Below are 25,787 nucleotides of genomic sequence, written 5' to 3'. Positions count from 1 at the left end.
TTTTTGAAACTAAGATTTATACATCATCTAAAACTGAACAAATATGCTTTCCAATGATGTATGGTTTGTTAGGATAGGACAATATTTTGCCAAGATACAACTATGAAAATCTGGAAGCTGAGGGTGCTAAAAAAATCTAAATATTGAGAAAATCACCTTTAAAGTTCTTCGCAATGCTTATTACTAATCAAAAATTAAGTTTTGATATATTTACAGTAAGAAATTAACAAAAATCTTCATGGATCATGTTCTTTACTTAATATCCTAATGATTTTTGGCATTAAAAAAAAAAAAATACAAAATTTGACCCATACAATGTAGTCCTATATCTGGCTATTGCTACAAATATACCCCTGCTACTTCAGACTTTTGTGCTCCAGGGTCACAAATGCATTTTGCTATGACTAATAAACAGGGGACACAACTAATAAACAAGATATAAAGGTCATCATTTAAGATAAATGCCCCAATTCTAAATAAGTTCTTGAGTTGATCAAGTGAATTGATTATGAACATGAATGTGATGCTATGAATTACCGTCTGAAGCACGTGCATTTGAGATGCTCTAGTTTACTCTTTGTGTTGAGCTCAGGTCAGGGATGTTGCACACAGAGCAGATTCGTGAAAACATTGAAGAGATATCTAAATATAGACTTCAGGGACGCTATCGAGAAGATGAGGCTGCAATTTGTAGCTACTGAAGAGGCCGAACGTGTTCCCAGCATTGTGCGGCTCTTGTGTTGTTCCTGAGGTAACTGGCCACATTCACGCTCGTGTGATGCGGAGTCGTGACGGCGGAGGCGGGCGGCGACACGCGGCCGTTCGTTCGGTCTCCTCGCAGTCACATCCAGAACCGACTCCCTGCGCGCGCGGATGGGCGAAGTTCCTGGGGGAGGGGATCGAGCCGAAGAAAAGAAAATAGCGCAAGGAAGAAGTTAAAGACAAAGAGGAAGGAGTCAAAGGAGACGTTCTGACTGAGAGAGAGACTCGTGGAACACGTGGAGCTTTATGGATAGAAAAGAGCTCTTTTATTTTAAAGCTTAAGTCTTATTAGAACGCTTGACAGACTGAGCAACGTAGACACAGTTTATAGTCAGATTTAAGGCATGGAAGAATTAGGGATGAACGATGGAAAGATTAAATAACATGTAAACGTTGTTTAGAGGTGTTTCAACAGGGATTTCCATTAAAAATGTACAGGAACATGATGGAAAATCCGAGGACGGCGAGTTCACAGAAGAGTTGGAAGTTCTTGCGGGACTCGCTGTTGCTTTGCTTCTTTGCAGGTAATGTTGGCTACTTTTTATATTTGAGATCTAGGAAGTGGATCAATTAAGAAGGCAATCGTTTATTTTGTGTTACGTAGTTGCTCAAAAATGTAAGGTATTATACTTTTACTTGAACAGTTTCTGAGTTGTGTTTGTAAAAATTAGTTCATGACTTTAGCTCAGCTTTTTTTGCACTAAACTTGTCTTATAATGCTCATTTCACCACTGCGTTTAAAGCAACCATGGTAATGCCTCAGGCAACAAATGTAGGTTATATAAACGTTGTGGGAACATTGTTGTTGAAGTGTCCAAGAATTTTATTTAACGCTTACAAACACGATTACTATAACGTTTAAGTATAAAAATCATAAGGATGTTGTTCTGAGAGCACTTCTCTCAACATTAAGAACACATATGAAATATTAATCAAGTTTTAAGATCGTTCCATAAACATTACCGGATAAAAAAAGCTTTGTAACATTAATAAAGCTTTTGAACAACGTTTATAAAAGAATGTTTCCTTTTGGCTGGAAACTTGCAAACAAAGAAAAGTTACTTATGAGTTACTTAGTAATGTTCTTTATAGTCTACATTTTCATGGTTATTTTACTTATGGGTTAAGTAACAGTTTATGTATTGTCTGTGGAAGAGTTAGTCTCTAATTCTAATGAATTGTTCTCAACTTTTTGACTCCATGCTGAAAAAAGTCTTTAAAATGATCATTTTACTGCCACGTTTAATGCTACCGTGGTAATGCAATGGTATTCTTTGAAATGCATTGCTGTATTAAGTAAATATCATAGTATGTGAACACTGTATTCATTCATTCAGTATCATAGTATGACCATCTGATGCATCACAACACTGTTCTGGAGTTTTATGATTAAACTATCCATATTGGGGGAAGTGTGTGTTGTAATATTTAAAGCACCAGTGCTTCTAAAGCGTCTTTGTCCCAAAAGTGTTGACCGACAGGACCCAGAGGTAAAGCGAGGGCCTCTAGGGGACCACCCAGTCTGCAGGGCCCCACATTTGCTCTGGGAAGCCAGATGCAAACAGACGCCACTCAAATTGAAGCCAAATTTTGGTGCTTCAAAAGACATAATTACACCAATTATACTGTGATGACTGTGGGCAGGACAAGATAGCACTGTAATTGTGTACCAGCCATCCTTGAGACATGAGCTTGAGATATATGCATTAAAACACTGTTTTATTGCATTCAGAGCTCTTTTTAAAGTAGCTTATATTATAGCATCAAAACACAAGTTTACAAGATAAGAAAGCATGGGCTCAGATTTAAACAGATGGACTTGTGTTAAGCAGTAGTTGTGCTGTATAATCATGAAATGTGTCATGAAGCGCTCTTAATCACAGATCAATAGCGTTTGATGCCAATGTGGATCCAGCAGGCGTCTTTGGTGCATTAAAGAGCTCTGAGCAAGAAGCAACACATGAGCGCTGATGATTCTTTCTGCAGGATCAGACTCGTCTGTCAGTGGCAGGAATGATGGGAACAGACGAGCTCAGTCCTCCAACACATACTCAGAAACACTGCATAATGTCTTAATGCACAATAATGTTCTTCAAGTGTGTTTTGTCTTCAAGTCAGAACAGCTGAAACAGCACGCAAAACTATCAAATTCCTTGTTTTTATCTACTATCAAATATTATTTTTTTTAACTAAAATTAGTAAGGGCTTTTAAGCATGGTGGAACTCTTTTTATGAAGGGATCTGAAAACCTTGTGTGTTTTGTGGTGCTCAAAAGTCTCAAAAGTAGCTGCAAAAGTTTTGTTGAAATAATGCAATTTGAAATAACAATTGCCTGTGAATTACAATTCACTATAACAAATACTATTATTTGACCTCAAAAACCTCACTGTTACCCTCACATGATGAACATGTCTTTAATGGTAGGCTGATGAAAACACTTTGACTGAATGATTTGTGGTTAAAAAATTGCTCCCCTATTTTTACAGGAATAAAACGTAAATATTAAATAGCATTCTAACTCTGTGAGAATATAGAAAGTTACCATTTAAAAAACAGAAAATGTATGTACAAAATATCTATGTAAAAAATCTATGTAAATTTAATGGAACTTTAAAATGCGGAAAATATCTGTAAAACAACAGGTATTTCATTGCATAATAAAAAGGGAAAATTCTGTAAAAAAATAAATAAATAAATAAAAATACAGACAGTTACCTGTAAAACTAAGTTGTTGTTTTTTAACAGTGTAGGCAAGGCAAGTTTATTCATTCACAATGGTTAAAGAGCTTTAATTAAGAAGGAATTAAAAATAATCAGCAATAAAAAAAAACATCTAATAAAAATGATCTAAATATGTAATTCAAAACAAATAAAAGAAAAAATAATTCCTATTACCATCATTCTACTTCAGCATTCAGTTCATATTCAATTTAAAGCTATAAGTTTAAAATTCAAATGAACTGAAATTTAATAACTAGTTGCCAAATCAACATTTCTCATTTTTGTTTAGTTTAATTTGAAATACTAAAATAACTAAAGCTAAAATGTAATATAAATTCATAGATGTATTAGAAACTAATTAAAAAAAATGCAAAATAGAACAATTTAGCATAAAAATATAAAAATTAAATTAAGAAAATATGAAAATGATGCCATTGAAGAACTTATTTTGTTTTAATGGTTTCATAAAGAACCTTTCTGTTTTACAAAAAGTTCTTTGTGGTAAAAGAAGGTTCTTCAGATTATAAAAAGGTAAGAAAGAGAGTGTTCTTTAAAGAACCTTTGACTGAATGGTTCTTTGTGGAACCAAAAATGGTTCTTATATGACATCGGTGTAAAGAACCTTTTAAAGCACCTTTATTTTTAAGAATGTAAATTGTGATCCTGTAAATCAGTTCATATTGAGCAATTTTTATTTTTTTTATATTTTATATAAATTGCGTGTATGTGTTTTTTGTAGGCCGTGGAGAGGCTCAGTGTGACAGCTGTATAGAGTACTGCTGCGATGGGGTTCCTCCGTTCTGCTGCTCTTACTATGCGTATGTGGGAGATGTGCTCTCGTAAGTACACACATGCATTGTGTTTCCATGTTTTATTGGTTCATTCCATAGGCATAATAGTTTTTCCGCTGTCCAAACTGTATTTTCTACACCTAAACTATAACCCCTCACACATGTCATAATATAACCATGTATGTAGAACACTCACACACACACTCACACACACACACACACACACACACACACACACACACACAGCACATGTATAACACCAGCATTGAGTTGACCTTTGACCTCCCCTCCCCCTCACACACAGCTGCTTTTCCACTTCAATCTGAAATTCAACCCACATCCTATAATCAGCCCTCGTGTCCAATTACACCAAATAATTCTGATGCTATTTTGCATAAATCAAAACAAATTTTTGACAATTTGACAAATGAAACCTCTTTAATATCTTATAAATGGGAACATTCTCAAAATGTTGCAGCAACGTTATGAAAAGTAACATTAACAGAACATTCATTCAATGGTGTCCCGTTTTTAATAATGTTCTTGAAATATTAGCACAAAAACATTATTTACACGTCAATCATGAAACAAATGTTTTAGTTTTTTAAATGTTACTTGTTTCAGAATGTTTAGAGAATGTAACAAAAGGTTTCAAACGTAACATTCCCATTGACATTCAAATGTTTCCGTTGCATTTTTTAAAACAGAATGTATTGTTTTAATAACTAAATGGGAATGTTTGTCAAACATATTTTGTTGGCTGGACTTTTTCATAGTCTCTCAGATCCTTTGTTTGGATCTTAACCAAACCTCAAGGCATCAAAGAATTCTGATACTGTTTTGCACGAATCAAACCACATTTTTAATGACAATAGTGTTTAATTTTGTTCAACTGAATTTGAATATTTGAATATCTTTAATATCTTCATTGTTTCTGCCAGAGGTTCCTAGATAACAGGGAATGTTCTCAGAACGTTGCAGCAAGGTTCTCTCACAGTTGTAAACATTAACAGAACATTTGTTCAAAATTGTCTTGTCTTTAATAATGTTATTGAAATATTAGCACAAAAACATTATTTACACATCATTCACGGAACCGTTGTTCTGAAATGTTTAGTTAGACGTTTGTGTGACTAATGTGATTTGTTTTTAATGTTACTTGTTTCAGAATGTTTAGAGAAAGTAACAAAAGGTTTCAAAAGTAACATTCCCGTGAACATTCGAATGTCCCCCTAACATTTTTAAAACAGAATGTCATTTCAAAATAATGTTTTAATAACTAAATGGGAATGTTCTTCAAACATATTTTGTTCGCTGGACCTTTTCTTAGTCTCTTCATGTGAGCATCTCAGATCCTTTGTTTGGATCTTAACCAAACCTCAAGGCATCAATCTGAACTAACGTCTCTCGCTCCAACATTCACACACATAATGTTCTCGTTTAAACAAAACAACACGTTTTTGCTTGAAACAAGCAAAACAATCTGCCAATGGGGTAAGCAAAAAAAAATCTTATTTCAAACAGAAAACAAGATTATTTTACTTACACCTTTGGCAGATTATTTAGCTTATTTCGAGCAAAAAGGCACTTCATTTTTGCCTGGTTTTTCTGAAAACCAGAAATCGTTCCTGATTTAAGATTTTTAAGATATTTTGGCTGGAAACCAGACAAAAAAATCTAAGTAAGAAAAGCATTTTTTGCAGTGTGTGATATTTTTTAAATGTTACAGAAGTATTCAAAAGTAACATTCCCATAATGTTTGCAAAAGGATACAATGGACGCTTCAAACATTCCAAATGAACATTTTTATAACTGAATGGGAACATTTCTTAGACATTTCTCCTCATGTGAGCATCTCAGATCCTTTGTTTGGATCTTAACCAAACCTCAAGGCATCAATCTGAACTAACGTCTCTCGCTCCAACATTCACACACATAATGTTCTCGTTTAAACAAAACAAGTCAAAATTAAGTACGTTTTTGCTTGAAACAAGCAAAACAATCTTCCAATGGGGTAAGCAAAAAAAAAGTTATTTCAAACCGAAAACAAGATAATTTTACTTACACCTTTGGCAGATTGTTTAGCTTATTTCAAACAAAAATGCACTTCATTTTGGCCTGGTTTTTCTGAAAACGAGACAATCATTTTTAGAAAATCATTCTTGATTTAAGATTTTTAAGATATTTTGGCTGGAAACCAGACAAAAAAATCTAAGTAAGAAAATCATTTTTTGCAGTGTGTGATATTTTTTAAATGTTACTTGTTTCAGAATGTTACAGTAACAAAAGTATTCAAAAGTAACATTCCCATAATGTTTGCAAAAGGATACAATGGAATGTTCCCCTAACATTTGAATAACATTTTTAAAACAGGACGTTTCAAACATTCCAAATGAACATTTTTATAACTGAATGGGAACATTTCTTAGACATTTCTCCTCATGTGATCATCTCAGATCCTTTGTTTGGATCTTAACCAAACCTCAAGGCATCAATCTGAAGTCACGTCTCTCGCTCCAACATTCATCCAAACTCAAATGACAATTGAAAAGCAACACATTTGGTCCTTTGTGCCACAACAAAGACGTGTTTAGTCAGGTGCCTGTTCGCATAAGAGACGGATCACCGTTGACTCACAAATGGATGAGATCCCTCCAGAGGCAAATAAATATGAGCATGGGTGGTCTGACTTTACCGAAACACAATGAATGCAAATATTGAGTTTATCCTGCCATGAAACAGGTAGTTGGTGTTTGCTAAATTGAGCATCACAAGTACAAGTGTTCTCTGACGAGCGGTTCTGTTTGTTCAGGGGCACGGCCATCTCGGGGATCGTGTTTGGCGTGGTGTTTCTGATGGGCGCGGTGGCCGCCATCTTTCTGTGCATCTGTATGTGTGTGAAGAACGGGCGCGGGGCGAGAGTGGGCGTCTTCAGCTCCTCGTATATTAACACCGTGACTCAGGGTTACCCAGGTAACACAACAACACACAGAAGCCTTCACACTGACCAACTACAAGCAGCATGCAAAACTAGCACACAATGGAACGTTTGAGTCGATTCAGTCCATTAAACTTCAGTAATACTTTTGATTGAACTGCATTGACAGTATCAGGTGAGGACAAAATTTGAACTGAATTGAATCAACATTGAACTGAAGAAGGATTATATTGGTTTCTATAGAGGTAGTTTCATTAGCGATTAAGTTGCTTTGAAACCATTTTTATTGTATAAAGCACTATGGAAATAAATGCAACTTGGCTTTTTCTTCACATTCACTATTTGCTTTCAAAATTGGCTTCTTAAACAGTTTTTATTTCTTCTGCATTTTATAAACTAATTTGATTTAATTTAAAGGGCAAAAAGCATGTTTATTGACATGCATTAAATTAAAACAGGGTTTCTGCAGGTCTTAATGTTGCATCTTCCTCAGTATTTTTAAATCATGATACATTTATGCAAAATGCAAAATGAACATAAAAGTCTTGTTTTTTAAGGAATTGATCAGAATGAAGTGAGTTTATGCTTAAAAGAAGAACAAATATCTGTCAGTGGAGAGTGAAAACTTGCTTCTCTTTGGATTAAGTCGATTTTTCCCAATTTGAATATTTTTTTATATTTAAATGTGCAAAAAAATGTGCCTACTCTTGAATTTTGAAATACTATAATAGGTGTTTAGTTTAGTTAATTTTGTTCAATTGTGTTAATTTATTATTATTATGTGTGTATGTGTATATCTATATATAAAGCACTATGGAAATAAATGCAACTTGGCTTTTTAAGATCTTCGATCACATTCACTATTTGCTTTCAAAATTGGCTTCTTAAACAGTTTTTATTTCTTCAGCGTTTTATAAACTGACATGCATTAAATTAAAACAGGGTTTCTGCAGGTCTCTGTTTTCCCTTTCACAAATTAAGGCCTTAAAATCACAACAGAAAGACTTTAATAAAGTTGATTAAGTTAATAAAGAAATGGCATAAATGTTGCATGCACTGCTTTTTAAGATCTTCTATCACATTCACTATTTGCTTTCAAAATTGGCTTCTTAAACAGTTTTTATTTCTTCAGCATTTTATAAACTATTTGTATTTCATTTAGAGGACAAAAAGCATGTTTACTGACATGCATTAAATTAAAACAGGGTTTTTGCGGGTCTTAATTTGCCCTTCCACAAATTAAAGCCTTAAAATCACATATGGCATAAATGTTGCATGCATTGCAAAACATGAATATCTTTCTCAGTATTTTTGTCTTTTTTTCTATTTAACATCTTTAAATCATACTACATTTATGTTAAATGCAAAATGAACATAAAAGTTGATCAAAGTGAAAGAAGAACAACTATCTGTCAGTGGAGAATGAAAACTTGTTTCCCTTTGAATTGAGTTGATTGATTCCATTGGCTGATGTTTGTTGTTGTTTGAATCATAAGCTCACTTCATTTGACTGATTTCTCAGAAAACATTTGTTTCTAAAGTAAATGTATCTTGATTTGAGAATCTTTAGTCATATGCACTGAAAAACATACAAGAATACTAATAAAGAACAGTACTTTTTTGTAGCGCAATCTGAAGGTAGAGTAACAGTTATTTCTTTTTTGATTTGCTGGAAGTTTTTTCAAACTTTCAACTGTTGCTAATACAAGCAATTCACATTTAGAGACCAAATATTGATCTGTTGTTATTCCTTAAATGGTCTTATATTTTCCTTCATAAATCCTGCAGAAACAAGGATTTGACAGAATTACCTGACAATTACAAACCCTTTTATCAATATTAAAACTAAATTTAAAAGCTATGATATTTGTATCAAGTCAATATCCGTATTTATTCATCGAAATTTGAAAAAGTAGTTGGCAACTGCAATGAAAACACACCAGGAATAGTTAACTTTTCTCTGAAAACAACTGATTGTGTTCAAACGGCAAAACAGTAATGCATGTCTGTTTTTACCTTTCATAATAAAACTGAAGGCTGCATGCTTGTGGTTTTTCCAGTGTGGTCCATATATGACACAGTTTGTTAGCTTAATATTTTAAAAGCCACTTGCACACATATCCAAGAAACTAAATATCAAATAATATTAAAAAGATTTAATTTTGCTCTGTCAATTTAATTGCTACATGAGAATTTACTGAACTATTGAACTAGACTAATATTACACATTTTATAATGATGTTTTTATGGTCGTCCACAAGGTGGCAGCAAAGATGTTGCATATCTAATACTTGGTGCATATTTAATAAGATGATGCCAAATTTGCATATTTTTGACATTTACATAAGCAAAAACATGCCTACTCATGAATCAAAATATGCATGATAATATTATAAATCAGAGTTGCATGCATATCTAAAATATTTTAAGTTTTATTTCTGTTTGTTGCCACAGTTCCAAAGCCAACAAATCTCCTGCTTGTTAAATGCAGCATTCATTTCCAGTTCTGTCTCATTGATTTGAGAATCTTTTGTCATATGCACTGGAAAACATACAAAAATACTAATTAAGAACAGTACTTTTTTTGTAGTGTAATCTAAAGGTACAGTAAAAGTTATTTCTTTTTTAACAGTAACAGTTTGTTATTTTGTAAATTTATTTAAAAAGTAATGGAGACATTCCCTTTAATTAACTCTTAAATTTACCTTTATGAATCCTGAAACTGAAGACTGCATGCTTGTTTTTTTCCAGTGTGGTGCATATAAATATACATATATATATATAATATATATATATATATATATATATATAATATATATATATATATATATATATATATATATATATATATTAGCCAGTTTTGTAGGCTGATCCAAATATAAATGAAGCCTATAAATCTCCAACTTGTTGGTTCGTCAATGCAGCATTTATTTCCAGTTCTGTCTCTTTGTTCTCAGGTCCTCCACCTCCATACAGCTATGATTATGAGATGTATCCTCCTGATCTGCGGCCGCCTCCATACACACCGACTCCACCCGGAGCGGCAAACTACTCTCCACCTCCACCCTATCCAGGCTACAGCCGCAAATGAGCCTCCTCGTGTGTGTTATTCTGAGAGGACACACAAAATAATGCACAAAATCCCTGCACAACTGTCAGACCAGCGCTCTGTCAATAAAGAAGGATTTCCACTCACTGGACCAGCCGCAAAAATGATTCTTACGTGAGAATTTGAGTATTTTTATTTATGACATGGACAATTATGGTCTCACTAACCTAATGAACACTAAATAAATGTTATTAGGCAACATGAGACTGAAAGTGAGATCGAAATATGTTCATGTAAATGTTTTCATGTGATGCGGTTTGTTGAAAATCAGTGTTATAAATGTCAAATGAAAATACAGTGAAATTAACTCTTAATTTGGGAGTAAACTTTATATGTGTTGTACAGAGTAACATTATATTCTTATACCTACAATGTGTCTGAGTGTCTTGATTAATTAATTTTTATCAACTGAGGAAATAATATGGTAAATGTATTTATTCGTAGACATTTAAAAAAGCAAATTGTTTTTGTAGTCGGCTACTGTTATGAAAAAAGGCAGAGGGTAGTTAACTGTTCTTCAAAAACAGCAAAACATTAATGTATTTTATGTCTGTGTCTGTTTTTACCTTTTATAATAAAACTGAAGGCTGCATGCTTGTTTTTTTCCAATGTGGTGCATAAATGCTATCACACATATTGCATTCTTTGAGGTCCTTGAAAGCCAATTTGCACACATATCCAAAAAATGACATTAAAAAAAGAAAACGATTTTATTTAGAAATATGGAATATTGCTCTGTCAATTTAATAACTACATAGAAATTTAAGTAAGTCTTAAGTAGCATGTATATATTTGTAGCAACACTAAAAAATACATTGTAGGGGTTAAATTATCAATTTTTCTTTTATGCCAAAAATCATTAGGATATTAAGTAAAGATCATGTTCCATGAAGATATTTTGTACATTCTAAATATATTAAAACTTAATTTTTGATTAGTAATATGCATTGCTAACAAAGCTTTCTTAATATTTAGATTTTTTTTGCACCCTTAGATTGTCCAAATATTGTGAAAGCTTATATATTCAGCTTTCAGATGATGTATAAATATACATTTAAAAAAAAAAAACTGACCCTTATGACTGGTTTTGTGGTCCAGGGTCACATATTACACATTTATAATGACACATTTATATTTTATATGGTTGCCCACATGGTGGCAGCAAATAACAGAAATAAGCATAATTAGATTCTCTAGGTTGAGAGCATAATCTAGATTCTTGAATCCATGACTTTTAATGTTTTGATTTTCTTTTTGTAAATGTAAGATAAAACATGCATTAAATAAACAATTCGTTATATTGTATAGTGAAAAAAAACCGTTCACATTAAAAAAAATAATAATAAAGAAATTAAATTAAAATGAAGTAAAAAGTAAACATTGATTAAACAACAAATAGCTGAATGAAGAGTAAACTATTTTAGCTATTACTATTAAATGGATGTAAGATGAAAAGCTAAAACAAATAAGAATAATTTTATGTAGGCCTAATAAAAACGAATAAATATACAAATCCATATGAAATAAATAACAAAATATATTTAAACTAAAAGGAAAAATAACTACAAGTAAACCAGTGTAATCTTTCAATTTATTTTAATTGTAATTGCCAGTATTTGGAGTGTAATCCAGTATTCCCTGCTCCCCCTCCCGTACATGTTCATTCGCTGGTTGTCCGGTCAGGTGACGCGCTGTTCTGACTCGCCATCGCAGGCGCATCGCATTCCTCTCAGAGCCGAAGCGATCCACACACCGACATTTTACCCCAAGCGGATATTTACTCGATACAGACCGTCGCAGTTTGCTGGAAGCTCACAGAAGAAACGCAGAATGGGGTGTCGAGAGCTTTTCATATTACTGATGGCCGCGACATCGACGCTCGCTGTTGAGGTAAGAAATCGACAAAAGCGACGCCGAACGCTGATCAAAGAGGATGAAGCAACTAGTCGATTCAATGTAACCATCATCGCGGCGAATGATACATTAGAACGGCCGCAGTGCGATTGAGCCGAGATGGAACGTTCGTTTCGATACATTGTATCTTTCTGTTATTGATGTCGTTTTCCAACCAGAATACGGGTTAATATTTAACCATGGTGTATTTGTAGTTATATAATAACATTAGTGGGAATATTAGTGTGAATAATCGCTCTGCGGAACGTTCCGCGCCACTGGGCTTGTTACATGAGCGATATTTTATATCCGACATACAGGATGAGCAGAGATACATTGTAACAGATAGACGATGTAACATTTAATAAACAAACTGTCAGTCTGAAGGTGAGATAGTGAACTGCCGCGGGGTTTAAACGCTTAATGTGACTGATTTAGTGATTCACATATTTACATTCTGTTTTATAGAGATTCTGTTTTGGTCCAGCCAGTTAATGGAGGAATGTGTAGAGTGGCCTGCTGGGTTGGGATCAAACAACAGGAATTATAATGGGATCAAACGCGAATCCTCTAGGAACCAAACGAAAACAGGAAAATAGGAGTTTTATTCAGCAGGATCCCTTTGGGATTGATTCCAAATTATGATTCAGTCCTCCCTGAGCTTTTCATCGAGTAAATCAGACCGTGTTGTCGTAACTGGGTGTGTGTGTGTGTGTGTGTGTGTGTATAGGGAGAAGATGATTTTTCTGACGTCGGAATGTGTTTGATCTTTCCTCAGCCTTTGTTAAGCGATTTTTTTAAATATGTGACTCATTCAAATGAATCATCGCGCTAATATCGATAATTGCATTCTGTTGCGTTCTGTTCAGAGGAACGCGTTGTGTGTGAACGCCCCCAAAGATGGCGACTGGACTCAACTGGAGCTACATTGTGTTTCGAGGAACACGCTATTTATAAACGCTAACTATCTGTTTAAGTTTATTTTTACTGTAAGACATTGTCTCTGCCTTGGTCTAAGCCTGTCATTTTCCCCACCGCAGTCAGTGTGTGGCTCAGTCAATGTATTTTTACCATTCCCAGACTTTTAAAAAAATTGGTGCTGTGTTTTTAGGGAATTTAAGGATGTGCATTGGGGTACCATGAATATTGTAATCACTAATACCATGGTATTACACACAGATTCCATTACTGTCAGTATAAGGAAGAAGTAAACAAAGATGTGAACAACATTGGCCTGAAGTTAATGTAGAGTCATTTTTGTGGCTGTAATGGGATGTTGCTGTTTGTGTTACAGAGTGGAGATATTGATTGGCTGTTAGTCACAGTGTTTAATTGCTTTCACATTTGGTGGATTGTGGTTTGGTTGGTCTTGCCACCAAACGGTCTGAGAAAATAGAGGTTTGACAGGTGTCTCACACTCGAGGACAAATGTGACCCTGGACCACAAAACCTTAAGTTAATACATCGTATGGGTTGAAGTTATTGATTTTTTTTTTTTTTCCCAAAAATCATTAAGCAAAGATAAATTAGTAAATTTCTTACTGTAAATACATCAAAACTTAATTTTTGATTAGTAATATGCATTGCTAAGTACTTCATTTGGACAACTTCAAAGGCAATTTTCTCAATATTTAGATTTTTTTTGCACCCTCAGCTTCTAGAATTTTAAATAGTTGTATCTCAGCCAAATATTGTCCTATGCTAACATCAATGGAAAGCTTATTTATTCAGCTTTCAGATTTGACAAATTGACACTAATGACTGGTTTTGTGGTCCAGGGTCACAAATGTTAAAGCAGAAAGACTCGAGGCTGTTTCAGCTGTGTTTAGGACACATTCTGTATATACTATAGTGTTTAGAACCAGGACTGGATGATCAAGCTAAAAAAAAATGGCATTTATGTATTCTTCTGCCTGTTGAAGATCTTTAATCTGCATCTTAATGTTTATGTATTTTTCTGAAATGGCTCAAGGGTGTTTTTCAATCAGAGGAAGCATTATTTCCAATAGCCAATAATGTTAAAGTTAAATTGAAAGATGTAAAATAAACAATCACGACCTGCTTTTACTTTTTTCTCAAAATTAATCCAAAGAATTTTTATACTTTCTTATAAATATTTATATCCACTGATAAAATGGTTGCAATAGTAATTGCACATTTTGCACTAATTATTAACTAAAAATGTTTGAGTGATGGTTTGGGTTATACACTGTTTTTACCATATCTAATAGCCAAATAAAAAGTGTCTGAAGGTAAATGTGACCCTGGACCCCAAAACCAGTCATAATGGCCTCTTTTTTACATTGAGATTTATATGATCTTTCAGATTTATCTGAAAGATGAATAAATAAGCGTTCCAATATTTGTTTAAAAAAAAACTATTTGAAAATCTAGAATCTGAGGGTGCACAAAAATCTAAATATTGAGAAAATCACCTTTAAAGTTGTCCAAATGAAGTCCTTAGCAATGCATATTACTAATCAAAAAATACGTTTTGAAATATTTATGGTAGAAAACTTACAAAATATCTTCATGGAGCAAGATCTTTACTTAATATCCTAATGATTTTTGGCGTAAAAGAAAAATGGATCATTTTGACCCATACAATGTATTTTTGCCTATTGCTACAAATATACCTGTGCTACTTAAGACTGGTTTTCTGGGTCACATATGGTCAGCAATGAATATTTCAATATGACTTGTTTATGTAATATAAACTGCCACAGAGTTGTTTGTTTTCATCTGTACCTTGCATAAACGTCATATTGCGTGTTGTCTGTTATTTGTGCTCCAATTAGCCATTGTCATCCGCTTGTATTGAGAACTGTAGGTCTGTAAAGGTCACATTAGCAGCACTGGTATGGCAGGCATTGAGAGGCGCTTTGAGTCGAGCCGCGGGTTTGTGCTCTGAATGAGAGGCTTTGTTGGCTGTAACATGCGTGTCAGCAGGTGAGCGATGCTCGCGGCCAACACAACAGCTTTCTGTATAATCAGGATGAGTTTGTGCAAAACCTCCCTGTAGAGCTGGCCCAGAAATAGCCAATGTTCAAGAGCAAATTGCAGGATTTTTTCAAAATTAAAGTTACAATATAACAACGAATTTCGTGTGTTTTATTGAACGTTCTGTTAGACCAGCAGTCGTTCACAATCTTGTGTCCAGTGAGTTTGAGTCGTACGAAACCGATGGTATATACAATCCACAGGAAGTGTGTTTGGCCCCACGGAGGGTCTTTATAATGAGATCGCTGTGAATTGCGCATCCATATTACATGACAGTAGGGCTGCAACGATTCGTCGACGTTGTCGACAAAAATCGATAATAGAAATAGTCGACAATGAATTTCATTGTCGATGTTGTCGCCAGACAACCGAGTGAGGCATCTTTCTGCCGAGAGTCGCACATACGCAGCTTCTATGCTGAGCGATAACATACAGAAATGGCGGCGTCCAACGCAGCAGCTGCGCGTACCAAAACACGCCCGTTTCACACATACTCCGTCTGCAGTGCTTTTTTTTTTCCACACCCATGTTAACGGATTAGAACGTTCACAATGTACGGACTGCAAACGCGTTCTGTGTGAAAGCAAAACGAGTCTGTGCTTCTTCTGCACCGCATACGTAACGCACACGGACTGTAGACGCACTGCAGACTGATAGTATGTATGAAACAGGAGTAAAGTTTGGGAGCATTTTAGCCTGCTACGGCGAATTAAAATATTACCTGCATGGTTTGTAAAGCAGTCCTTGCGCATCACGGCAGCACCTCTGTGATGCACGAACATTTAAAGCGAAAGCACGTCGGACAGTTGAATGAAAGGGAGTTTGGCTGGCCTCGGTAAGATTTAAATAACATGGAAGCCTATACGTTTTGTTTTGGATATACAGTTTTGTTTACTGTTTTATTGCTGCTGATGGTTTACAGGAAGAAAATGTTAACTTGATTTTAATTTATTTTTTTCTTATAAAACAAATGTGCCTGTCCATTAAAAAAATTATAGAGTTTCATAATTTATGCATTTATGTCTGTACTGACCGAGCACTGTGCCTAATTGGTTTTAGACAGGGCATTTTTATTTACTTTTAGTATGAATTGGCCTATCAGCAGCAAAATATGCATTTTTTTATTGAAGTACCCCCTTCTTTCTTGTGTTTACTATAATTTTCCACATAATTAAAGCAATCTCATGCTAAATTTGAGAAAAATTGAATAATTATCCGATTAGTCGACTAATCGTTTCAATAGTCGGTGACTAGTCGACTATTAAAATAGTCGTTAGTTGCAGCCCTACATGACAGATGTTTTTAGTTGTTAGATTTGACCTCTGACCTTCGCAGTCCCGCATGAACCACCGCAGCCTAGTCCCAGAGCAAGAGTAACGATGCTGTAACCTTCACACCTGTGCACTGCGATCAGACAGGTCATTTTCTGCATTGAAAACATATCTGAAACAGCCATTTACTGTACAGCTGCTTTGAAATCTTTTGTGTTATGAACAGTGCTACAAAATTAAACTGATCTGTGAAATCAGTGCTTCCTCAAATCATGAGTTAATGTTTAGGTATGCTTTTATAATCAAATCAAATGAGCTTACAGTTTTCACTTGTGCATGATATATAATAATTCTCTGGTGGGTTAGTGAAATCTATTGCTGTTTATTGGTGCATAAATATGAATTCATAATCAGTGATTCGTATGTGATATAGTGCTGCAAGATTATGACATAAAATCATAATTGTTGATTATTCCCTTGAAATTGTAATTGTGTTTATTAAATACGATTATCACAATTTACATTGATTGATGTTTTAAATAGCTTTATAACATTGTTTGAGACAACTGCATGCCATAATTTTCTAGAAAAATTTAAGGAAATGTTTTTTCTCGTGTCAATGATACATTGGTTTGGTTTCTTTAAATAAAAAAAGTACAAATATGCCATATGCATAGGGATATGCCGCTATCATTTTTCATGTTGTGATTAATTGATAATGCTTTTGTCATGGTATATGCTATTATCACCATATTGAAACTTATTTCCAAAAAAAGTGGTGTAATAATACAGTAGAACAGGTTTAATAACTATTTTCTTATAACAAAAATACCTGAACATTTAAATACAATAAAGCAATACATAAAAATATATATATTTTACATTCAAATAATTACATTCAATTTCTGTAGTTTTGTTTGACTACTTTAGACTTGCATATAAGTATTCGTATTGAATATATATATATATATTTTTAAGCACTTTTTTTGTATTTTTTTAATCTTTAAATTATTCGCTAATATAAAGTTTTGAACCAGTCATAATCGTGTTAAATAATCGTGATTACAATATTGACTAAAATAATCGTAATTATGATTTTTGCCAGAATTGAGCAGCCCTACTGAACGCATACACAGAACAGTGCAAGTTTTCCTTCAAAGAAACTTTAATAAAGCACGTTACATTTTATAAAAGTCACGTTACATGATTTTGCAGATTTGCATGTGAAATTAGGCTTTTGTGGAGGAGCGAAAGCGCACCACTGGTAACAGATTTAACAGAAGGGGCAGAATGGGGCACAATAATAATTTCGATTACTGCATTTTCATGTTCGTTTGAAGCAGAAATCGAATTTCCAAATTTCCATAACTTGCACAGCCCTAGAAAGCAGCTTTTAGATGATTGGTGTTGTGAAAAGTGCTACAAAAAATGTGAAGCAGCTGCAGGTATTGTCTTCCTGATCTGTTAAATGAATGCTTCTTGTTCAGCTTTTATAAACAAATGAACAGTTTTTTGCCTGGTTTCTGATACAGTGCCTTGCAAAAGTATTCATTTTTTTCACATTTTGTTATGTTGCTGCCTTATGTTAGACTGCTTTAAATTAGTTTTCCCCCACATCAATCTACATCTCATACACCATAATGACAGCACAAAACAGGTTTGTAACAACTTTGCAAATTTATTAGAAATAAAAAGCTGAAAAGATCCCGTTGCATAAGTATTCATAACCTTTTCTGGGACACTCGAAATGTATCTCAGGAGCATTCATATTGCTTCTAGATGTTCCTACACTTGGAGTGGAGTTAAACTGTGGTACATTCATTTGAATGAGTCTGATTTAGAAAGACACACACCTCTCAGAAAAGCTCTAACAGCTGAAAATGCAGATCAGAGCAAAAACCAAGATAACTGCCTGTAGAGCTCAGTGACAGACTTGCGTTAAGGCGATGATCTAGAGAAGAGTTCAGAAACAAATCTGCTGCGTTGAAGGTTGACAGAAGCATTCTCCATAATGGAAGACGACTGGAACAACTAGGACTCTAGAAAATGTTTCTTCTTAAAACAGGTCTGAGTTGTAGTGCACGAGATGCAGTAATTGTAGCTGGAGGACTGCAGATGTGTCGTGGTCTCGTGGGTTTCTCCTCTCGGCCGTTCTATATTTAGCGTTCCTCTGGAGAGAGAGAAAGAGAAAGAGAGCGAGTGAGCCGCGCCCCGTCTCTGCTCTCCTTCCTCAGCGTTTCCAGCCTTCCTCTCATTCTGCTGTGAGGATTCATCACACAATCCGTCTGCAGCTGATCTGGAAATAGAGATGATGTTGAAACAGTAGCGTGAGAATCACAGTACAGACGTCATCAAGTTGAGTTGTTCAGGAAAATAACCTGCGTTTGTGGGTCAATGACGTGATGCTCGGGGTTTTGTGTCTCAATCTATTCATTCAGCTTAAAAACGCAATTTATGCACTCAGAAAAACTGGTTTAGGATTTAGTATGCTTGTATTGTGTGAAACTTTGTATTACTAGCACTTCTCATATTTATTGCATCATATGATGGATCGGTTTTAATAATCTTCATATGGATGAAAGCATCTAAATTAATAAATGGAGTCCACATGTACTTTGGAGCAATTTCAGCAAAAAATAACTAGTAAATTTACAAATAATTACACATTACAAATTACACACACCATTCAGTCAAAGGTTCTTTAAAGAACCATCTTTTTTTACCTTTTTATAATCTATAGAACCTTCTATCGCCACAAAGAACCTTTTGTGAAACAGAAAGGTTCTTCAGATGTTAAAGGGTCTTTATGGAACCATTTAGACAAAAAAAAGGTTCTTCTATGGCATCGTGAAGCATCTTTATTTTATTTATGTTGAATGCACATATGTGAAATCATCTTTATTTTTAAGAGTGTTTTTTTAAACAAAGAAATGGTAAGTAACACTTAACTCAATTTTGATGTAAAATTAAAGCAGTATTTTTTCTTGTAATATTTACTTCCCAAAAAATTGCTTGTAATTTTTTTAATTTTTATTTGGATTTTTTTTTTTGCTCAGAAATTGCTGTTAAAATACAAAGAAACAGCAAGTAACACTGAATTAAACATTGAATTTTGAAATAGAAAGACTTCAAAATAAAGGTGCTTTAAAAGGATCTTGCCACAAAAGAACCATTTTTAGTTCCACAAAGAACTATTTGGTCAAAGATTCTGTTTCTTACCTTTTTATAATCTGAAGAACTGTTTTTTGCCACAAAGAACCTTTTGTGAAACAGAAGGGTTCTTCAGATGTAAAGGTTCTTTATGGAACCATTTAGACAAAAAAAAGGTTCTTCTATGGCATCGTGAAGCACCTTTATTTTTAAGAGTGTACTTCCGTAATCTTTATTTTTAAAGATTGTAAGTAACACATTGAATTAATTACAAGTAAAACTAATTCAAAAGTATTTTCTTGTTCAATTTACTTCATCAATCTTTCTAAAAAAAATTACTTGTAATTTTTCACATATTTACTTGGAAACCATTTGTAACACAAGTAACACAAAACTAAACATTGAATTTCAAAGCAGAAAGACTAAAATTTGTATTTTCTTAAAAAAAATTGCTAGTTTTTTTTAATGACTAAAAAAATTAAAGTTTTTTACTTTAAAAATGTTTACTTCTAATTAAGTTATATGTAACTTTCTATTACTAGTAAATGTTACAGATATTTATAAAGAAACACTGATTTAAACATAAAATCATACAAGAATAGTATTTTCTTCAGTAATCTTTGAAAAAAAAAAAAATTTCAGTAATCTTTTTTTTCTCTCTCTAATGCTAGTAAATTTACAGATGCACATTACATTTTGATCAAGAAAGACTGAAATAGTATTTTCTTTTCAATACTTGACCTTGCATGCAATTTTCCTCACTTTTAAGTCCCTTTAGGTAAATATGAATAAAAATAAAATGTAAAATGATTTAATAACTTTTTTTAAGAGTCATTTTGTACTAAAACATACTGTCTTTCTTCAGTAATGTGGCTCATGGGCGTTTCTTTTTGCTTCCTGCTCCTGTTTACTCCCAAAGCGGACATCCACTGTTTGTGCTAAATTACAGTGTGTGTGTGTGTGTGTGTGTGTGTGTGTGTGTGTGTGTGTGTGTGTGTGTGTGTGTGTGTGTGTGTGTGTGTGTGTGTGTGTGTGTGTGTGTGTGTGTGTGTGTGTGTGTGTGTGTGTGTGTGTGTGTGTGTGTGTGTGTGCACTCTCAGATTCATCTGGCTCCTGCATTTGCAGCGAGAGCAGGAGCGATTGAAGGATTGTGGTATTGTCTCTGCGTTATTAAAATAGTGTTTTACTGCGATTATAAAAACACCAGCCATCATTTTACAGTATGAGTTTGGCCAGAAGATCGTCTGGTTTAATGAAAGCAAAAAGTGCATCACTGATGTTGAAGGTTTATGTGAAGTCAGATGTGAATATGATCTCTCCATCGTCCATCAGTCTCAGATCTCATATTATCCATGGATATGTGATATATCAGAGACAGGATCAGGACTGAATAATGTAATCATGCATTCAATGATTTGTGTTGATCGGATTAGGCTGTTATTGGATAGCAGATACCAGATTACTCAAATAATAAACAGTTATTCATCATTTATACTGCACACTATCTTATTTTGATGTCTCATTTCACTTAGGAATATAAAATACAGCCTATTTATATCACAGAAGATTTTTAGTGCATGCAATTTAGTTTTATGTTTTTAAATATTTGTATATTGGGATCAGTAAGATTTTTAATGGTCTTCTGCTCATCAAGGCTGCACTTATTTGATCACAAATACAGAAAATACTGTACAATTGTGAAATATTATTTCAGTTTAAAATAACCATTTTTATGTGAATATATTTTAAAATATTATTTATTCCTGTGATACAAATCTAAATTTTTAGCCTCATTACTCTGGTCTTCAGTGTCACATGATTCTTCAGAAATCATTCTAATATACTGGTTTATTATTATTAATGTTGACAACAGCTTAATATATTTTTGGGACCTGTGATATTATTTCAGGATTCTTTAATCAATAAAAGGTTGAAAAGAACAGCATTTATTTAAAATAGAAAGGATTCTTTTTTTTTTAAACTACTGTTCAGCACAATTTTATTCTCTTTTTTTTTTTAAGAAATTACTTTTATTCAACAAGAATGTGTTACATTAATAAAAAGTGATTTTTTTTTATTTTGAATAAATGCTGTTCTTTTTAACTTGTTATTCATCAAAAAATCCTGAAATGATTTCTGAAGGATCATGTGACACTGTTGAAAATTCAGCTTTGCATCGCAGGAATAAATTATATTTTAAAGCATAATAAAATTTAAAATGTTATTTTAAATTGTAATAACATTTTGCAATTTAAAATTTTTTCCCCTGTATTTTTAATCAAATAAATGCAGCCTTGATGAGCAGAAGAGTCTTCTTTAAAAAACATTACTTACCGATCCCAAGCTTTTGAGCGGTGGCAGTGTATTTTTGAGTGAGTATTGGGTAGTAGTTAAATCTAAATGAGGTCTCAGTTGTGTCAGCATTATACATGAGCGTATATTTCATATGCAGTAATAATGGTAATGCTGTGGTGTGTGTGGATCTGATGTGAGAGACTCAATGAAAGACTTTCTCCCTGAGGACACTGGGGTTAATGGGTGTGAGGCTGACCGTTGTCATGGCAGCAGAGCGACGCGGGGGTGCGTCGTGGCAACAGTCTCTGTGGGAACAGACATCTTCATCACATGGCTCTTTGTGTGTGTGTGTGTGTGTGTGTGTGTGTGTGTGTGTGTGTGTGTGTGTGTGTGTGTGTGTGTGTGTGCGCTGAGTAAATGCCACACACACACACACACACACAATAGTAATATTACACAGTTCAATTTAAATAATATAAACACATTTGCACTGGAAGTGTCTGATGTGTTTGAAACCGGATGCGGTGTGTATTTGAAACAGCTTGTTTAATTTGTTTAAGTAAAATAGAAAATATGAGCTCTAATACCAAGTATTACTGTTTAAAATAAAGTAGAAAACAATGTAATTCACTGCTGTTGAGATCTCACCGCAGAAACTGTATTATAGAGATGAAAGGTTGAGAATTTACACACCTGTTTCTCTGTCTGTCACTCGTCCACACCTGGATGAATATCATTAGACCTGTCAGGAACACATCTGCCTCATAATTCACAAGAAGAGTAGAAGAATTTATATTTTGAGAAAATATAAATTCATTATTTGCTTTTTCATTTCCTTGCCAGTTAAACACATATTCTCAGTATTTATGTGGAAAAAAAAAGTAATTATGTAAATCACGGGGTTTGGAATAGTATGGAATTTGATTTAATTATTTTCCAGCTCTGGAAAAGTATGAAAAAAAGAAAGTAGCATATGGCAAAAAGCAGGTTATACGCATTTTGTGTTTCTTCTCATTATATTCTCTGCACTGTGTAACATAGCCTTAAGGACCTTTGCAAAAATAAAAAATATACAGTCTTTTATGTGCGAACAAGAAACCATTAAACTTAGCATATAAGACAACGCACATTGTTTCATCAGCCTATTTCATGGTGTGGTTTCTTGGCCGCCAACAGACTTTGCATTAAAGACATCTGAGGCTTTGAAAAATGTCATGCTGCCCTAGTGAAAGCCACATTTTAAGCCCTTTTTTACAGTTCCAGTCTTTTTTATAGACCTTTTAACTTGGCTAATTTTATGCCAACAGCCTATTTCTTGTCATGGTTTCTCCACCGTATTAAATTGAACATCAGGCCTTGATATTAGAGGTACTACAATAAGAAAAGCCAAATTTTGAGCAAGTAGATCTCTGTTAATTCATGTGCACCCATGCTCTTGTTTTATTCAAAGCAAGATGGCAGTGATGCACAAAGGAAATAGGTTATGTAAAACTAGAACTTGTAATGCATAAGCATGCAAAAAATTCCCATGTGCATGTGAATAGTTACCTGAGGGCATAAAGAAGTTTCCTGTGTGCATTTTTTATTTTTTATTTTCGGGACTCTTTATGTTGTTTTTTAAGGTTTGTTTAAGATTTCTATTTTGAATAAATGCTGTTCTTTTTAACATCAAAGAATCCTAAAAAAGTACCACAGGTTCAGAAAAATATTAAGCAGTAACTGTTTCCACCATTGATAATGAAAGTAATAAATCTGTATATTTGAATGATATCATGTGATGGCTGATAAAAAAATCAGCTTTGCATCACAAAAATAAATTAGATTTATGTATTTATTTATTTTTAAGTTTACACTTTGAGAAAATCAGTGAAAAAAAACATGAGAAAATTAAAATATTTATAGATGACTGTAGTGTACTATATACCGAATATAAGGCTAAAAATATTGCTCTATGAACCATTTATGTTAAATATAGTCTGAAAATCTAAATAAATAAAAAAATACTCAGTTGACAATTACAGCAAAAAACTAGAGTTGCATCGAACAAAATTAAACACTGGGCCGAAAGCCGATTACCGAACACGGTTTTTCGTGTTTTTGCCATGCATTTTGCCAATTTTTTTTCACCATTGCATAAAATAAATGGCCAAAATGTGCTTTTTACAGTTTTGTCTTGCTTTTCAAAAAAAAAAATCAATTACAAAACAACTATTTAAAAATGTTTACTGAACATTTGTAGACATTAGTAGACATTAATTAAGAATTAATATTCTTTTGCCATTTTTAAGACCCCCTTCTTGAATCAGGCATGTGTTTTTAATGTACAAATAAATGCCTTTTCACTTATGTGGCCAAACCCCAAAATAGCTTTTTTTTTTTGCTATTTTCATTTTTCATTAACATTCGGTGCATCCCTACAAAAAATTATGTTAAAACGTATTACATGTTATTTTTGCATTATTACAATGCAAATTTGAGGGTAAAACATTTTAAACTTAATAATTAAAATGGTATCACAATGCTAAAAAATGAAATGGATTCAAAATATGATTTATTGGTTTCTCTTCTTCTTTTGACATTGGTGTTAATGTGATGTGTTTTGGTGAGACTGAGTGTCTCATCCTGACACCTTGTTAGCTGGAGATACGAGTTGATCTCCATATCCCCGTCCTCAGGCGCGTGTGTGTGTGTGTGTGTGTGTGTGTGTGTGTGTGTGTGTGTGTGTGTGTGTGTGTGTGTGTGTGTGTGTGTGTGTGTGTGTGTGTGTGTGTGTGTGTGTGTGTGTGTATATGTGTGTGTGTGTGTGTGTGTGTGTGTGTGTGTGTGTGTGTGTGTGTGTGTGTGTGTGTGTGTGTGTGTGTGTCCCTGGGGTGTCGTTCTGGCCTGTCTGATCATGGGCTCACACACACACACACACACACACACACACACACACACACACATATACACAGGTCCTGAGCTGCTCTGATAACACTCTTCCCAATCACAGTGTTGTATTCGCATGTAAATGTGACGAGAGCTCAGCAGATGGACACATTTATCTGATGGTCACATGGGACAGAACCGAGCCTGACTGACCAATCGCACGGCTCCACTGAGGGTCAATATGATGTCACAGAGGATGCTGTGTTTATAAGTGGACAGTGAGTGAGAGTTTAGCAGATTGGGTCATTTATACACTGGTTTACAATCTGAATGTTAGATTGAGTCTGTATTTTTGACTCAAAATGTGAATCTGTTTTACACTGATTCATACTGATTCATTGATTTGATATGAATCATCTGATCGTATTCTTTGTCCACCAAGATCCAAATAAAAGCAAATAATCAAATAAGATGAAGCTGCTTTCAATAGTAAAGGATTATACAGTAGACACTAATACATGAATGTATACACAAGTTTGGGATCAGAAAGACTTTTCTGCTCATCAAGGCGTTAGTGCAGTTAAAAATAGTGGTTTTCTACTTTAATATACTTTAAAAGATAATTTATTCCTGTGATGCAAAACTGAATTTTTAGCATTATTTCGAAAGTATTCAGTGTCACATGATCCTTCAGAAATTATTCTAATATGCTGATTTATTATCAATGCTGGAAACAGTTGTGCTGCTTAATATTTTTTTTTAACCTGTGATACTTTTTTCAGGATTCTTTGATCAATAAAATGTTTAAAAAAAAAAAAACATTGTAACAATAAACTCCTTGTTCAAAGTTTGGGGTGTGTACATTTTTTTCTTTCTTTCTCTCTTTGAAAGAAATGAATACTTTTATTCAGCAAGGATGTGTTAAATTGATAAAAAGTGATAGTAACAACTTATATTGTTAAAGAAGATTTCTATTTTGAATAAATGTTGTT

General features: G+C 33.8%; 2 protein-coding genes across 3 annotated transcripts in view; both read left to right on the top strand.

Moving 5' to 3' along the window:
* Window positions 1-812: 812 nt before the first annotated feature.
* Window positions 813-10,930, top strand: LOC141337399 (cysteine and tyrosine-rich protein 1). Its single transcript, XM_073843211.1, has 4 exons — window positions 813-1,286; window positions 4,223-4,322; window positions 7,087-7,247; window positions 10,170-10,930. Exons 1-4 carry the CDS (start codon window positions 1,193-1,195, stop codon window positions 10,301-10,303), a joined length of 489 nt encoding a protein of 162 aa, XP_073699312.1. The 5' UTR covers window positions 813-1,192; the 3' UTR covers window positions 10,304-10,930.
* A 1,081-nt stretch (window positions 10,931-12,011) lies between these two features.
* LOC141337400 (amyloid-beta A4 protein-like) overlaps window positions 12,012-25,787 on the top strand; it is a 41,590-nt gene continuing 27,814 nt past the window's right edge. For both annotated transcript variants that reach the window (XM_073843214.1, XM_073843213.1), the window contains exon 1: window positions 12,012-12,211. In XM_073843214.1, the coding sequence (XP_073699315.1) occupies window positions 12,152-12,211 (60 nt within the window). In that variant the 5' untranslated portion in view covers window positions 12,012-12,151. The remainder of the gene's footprint in view (window positions 12,212-25,787) is intronic.

Source organism: Garra rufa, chromosome 6 (genome assembly GCF_049309525.1).
Source record: "Garra rufa chromosome 6, GarRuf1.0, whole genome shotgun sequence".
NCBI classification, from domain to species: Eukaryota; Metazoa; Chordata; class Actinopteri; order Cypriniformes; family Cyprinidae; genus Garra; species Garra rufa.
Note: the sequence above shows the minus strand (reverse complement) of the source record. Positions and strands in the feature narration are given on the sequence as shown.

What these genes read in the sequence shown, in the direction of transcription:
- LOC141337399 (XM_073843211.1), top strand. Translation starts at nt 1,193, where the DNA reads ATGTACAGGAACATGATGGAAAATCCGAGGACGGCGAGTTCACAGAAG. An exon ending in GTTGCTTTGCTTCTTTGCAG is followed by an intron (nt 1,287 to 4,222) that starts GTAATGTTGGCT and finishes TGTTTTTTGTAG; the next exon opens with GCCGTGGAGAGGCTCAGTGT. An exon ending in CGTGACTCAGGGTTACCCAG is followed by an intron (nt 7,248 to 10,169) that starts GTAACACAACAA and finishes CTTTGTTCTCAG; the next exon opens with GTCCTCCACCTCCATACAGC.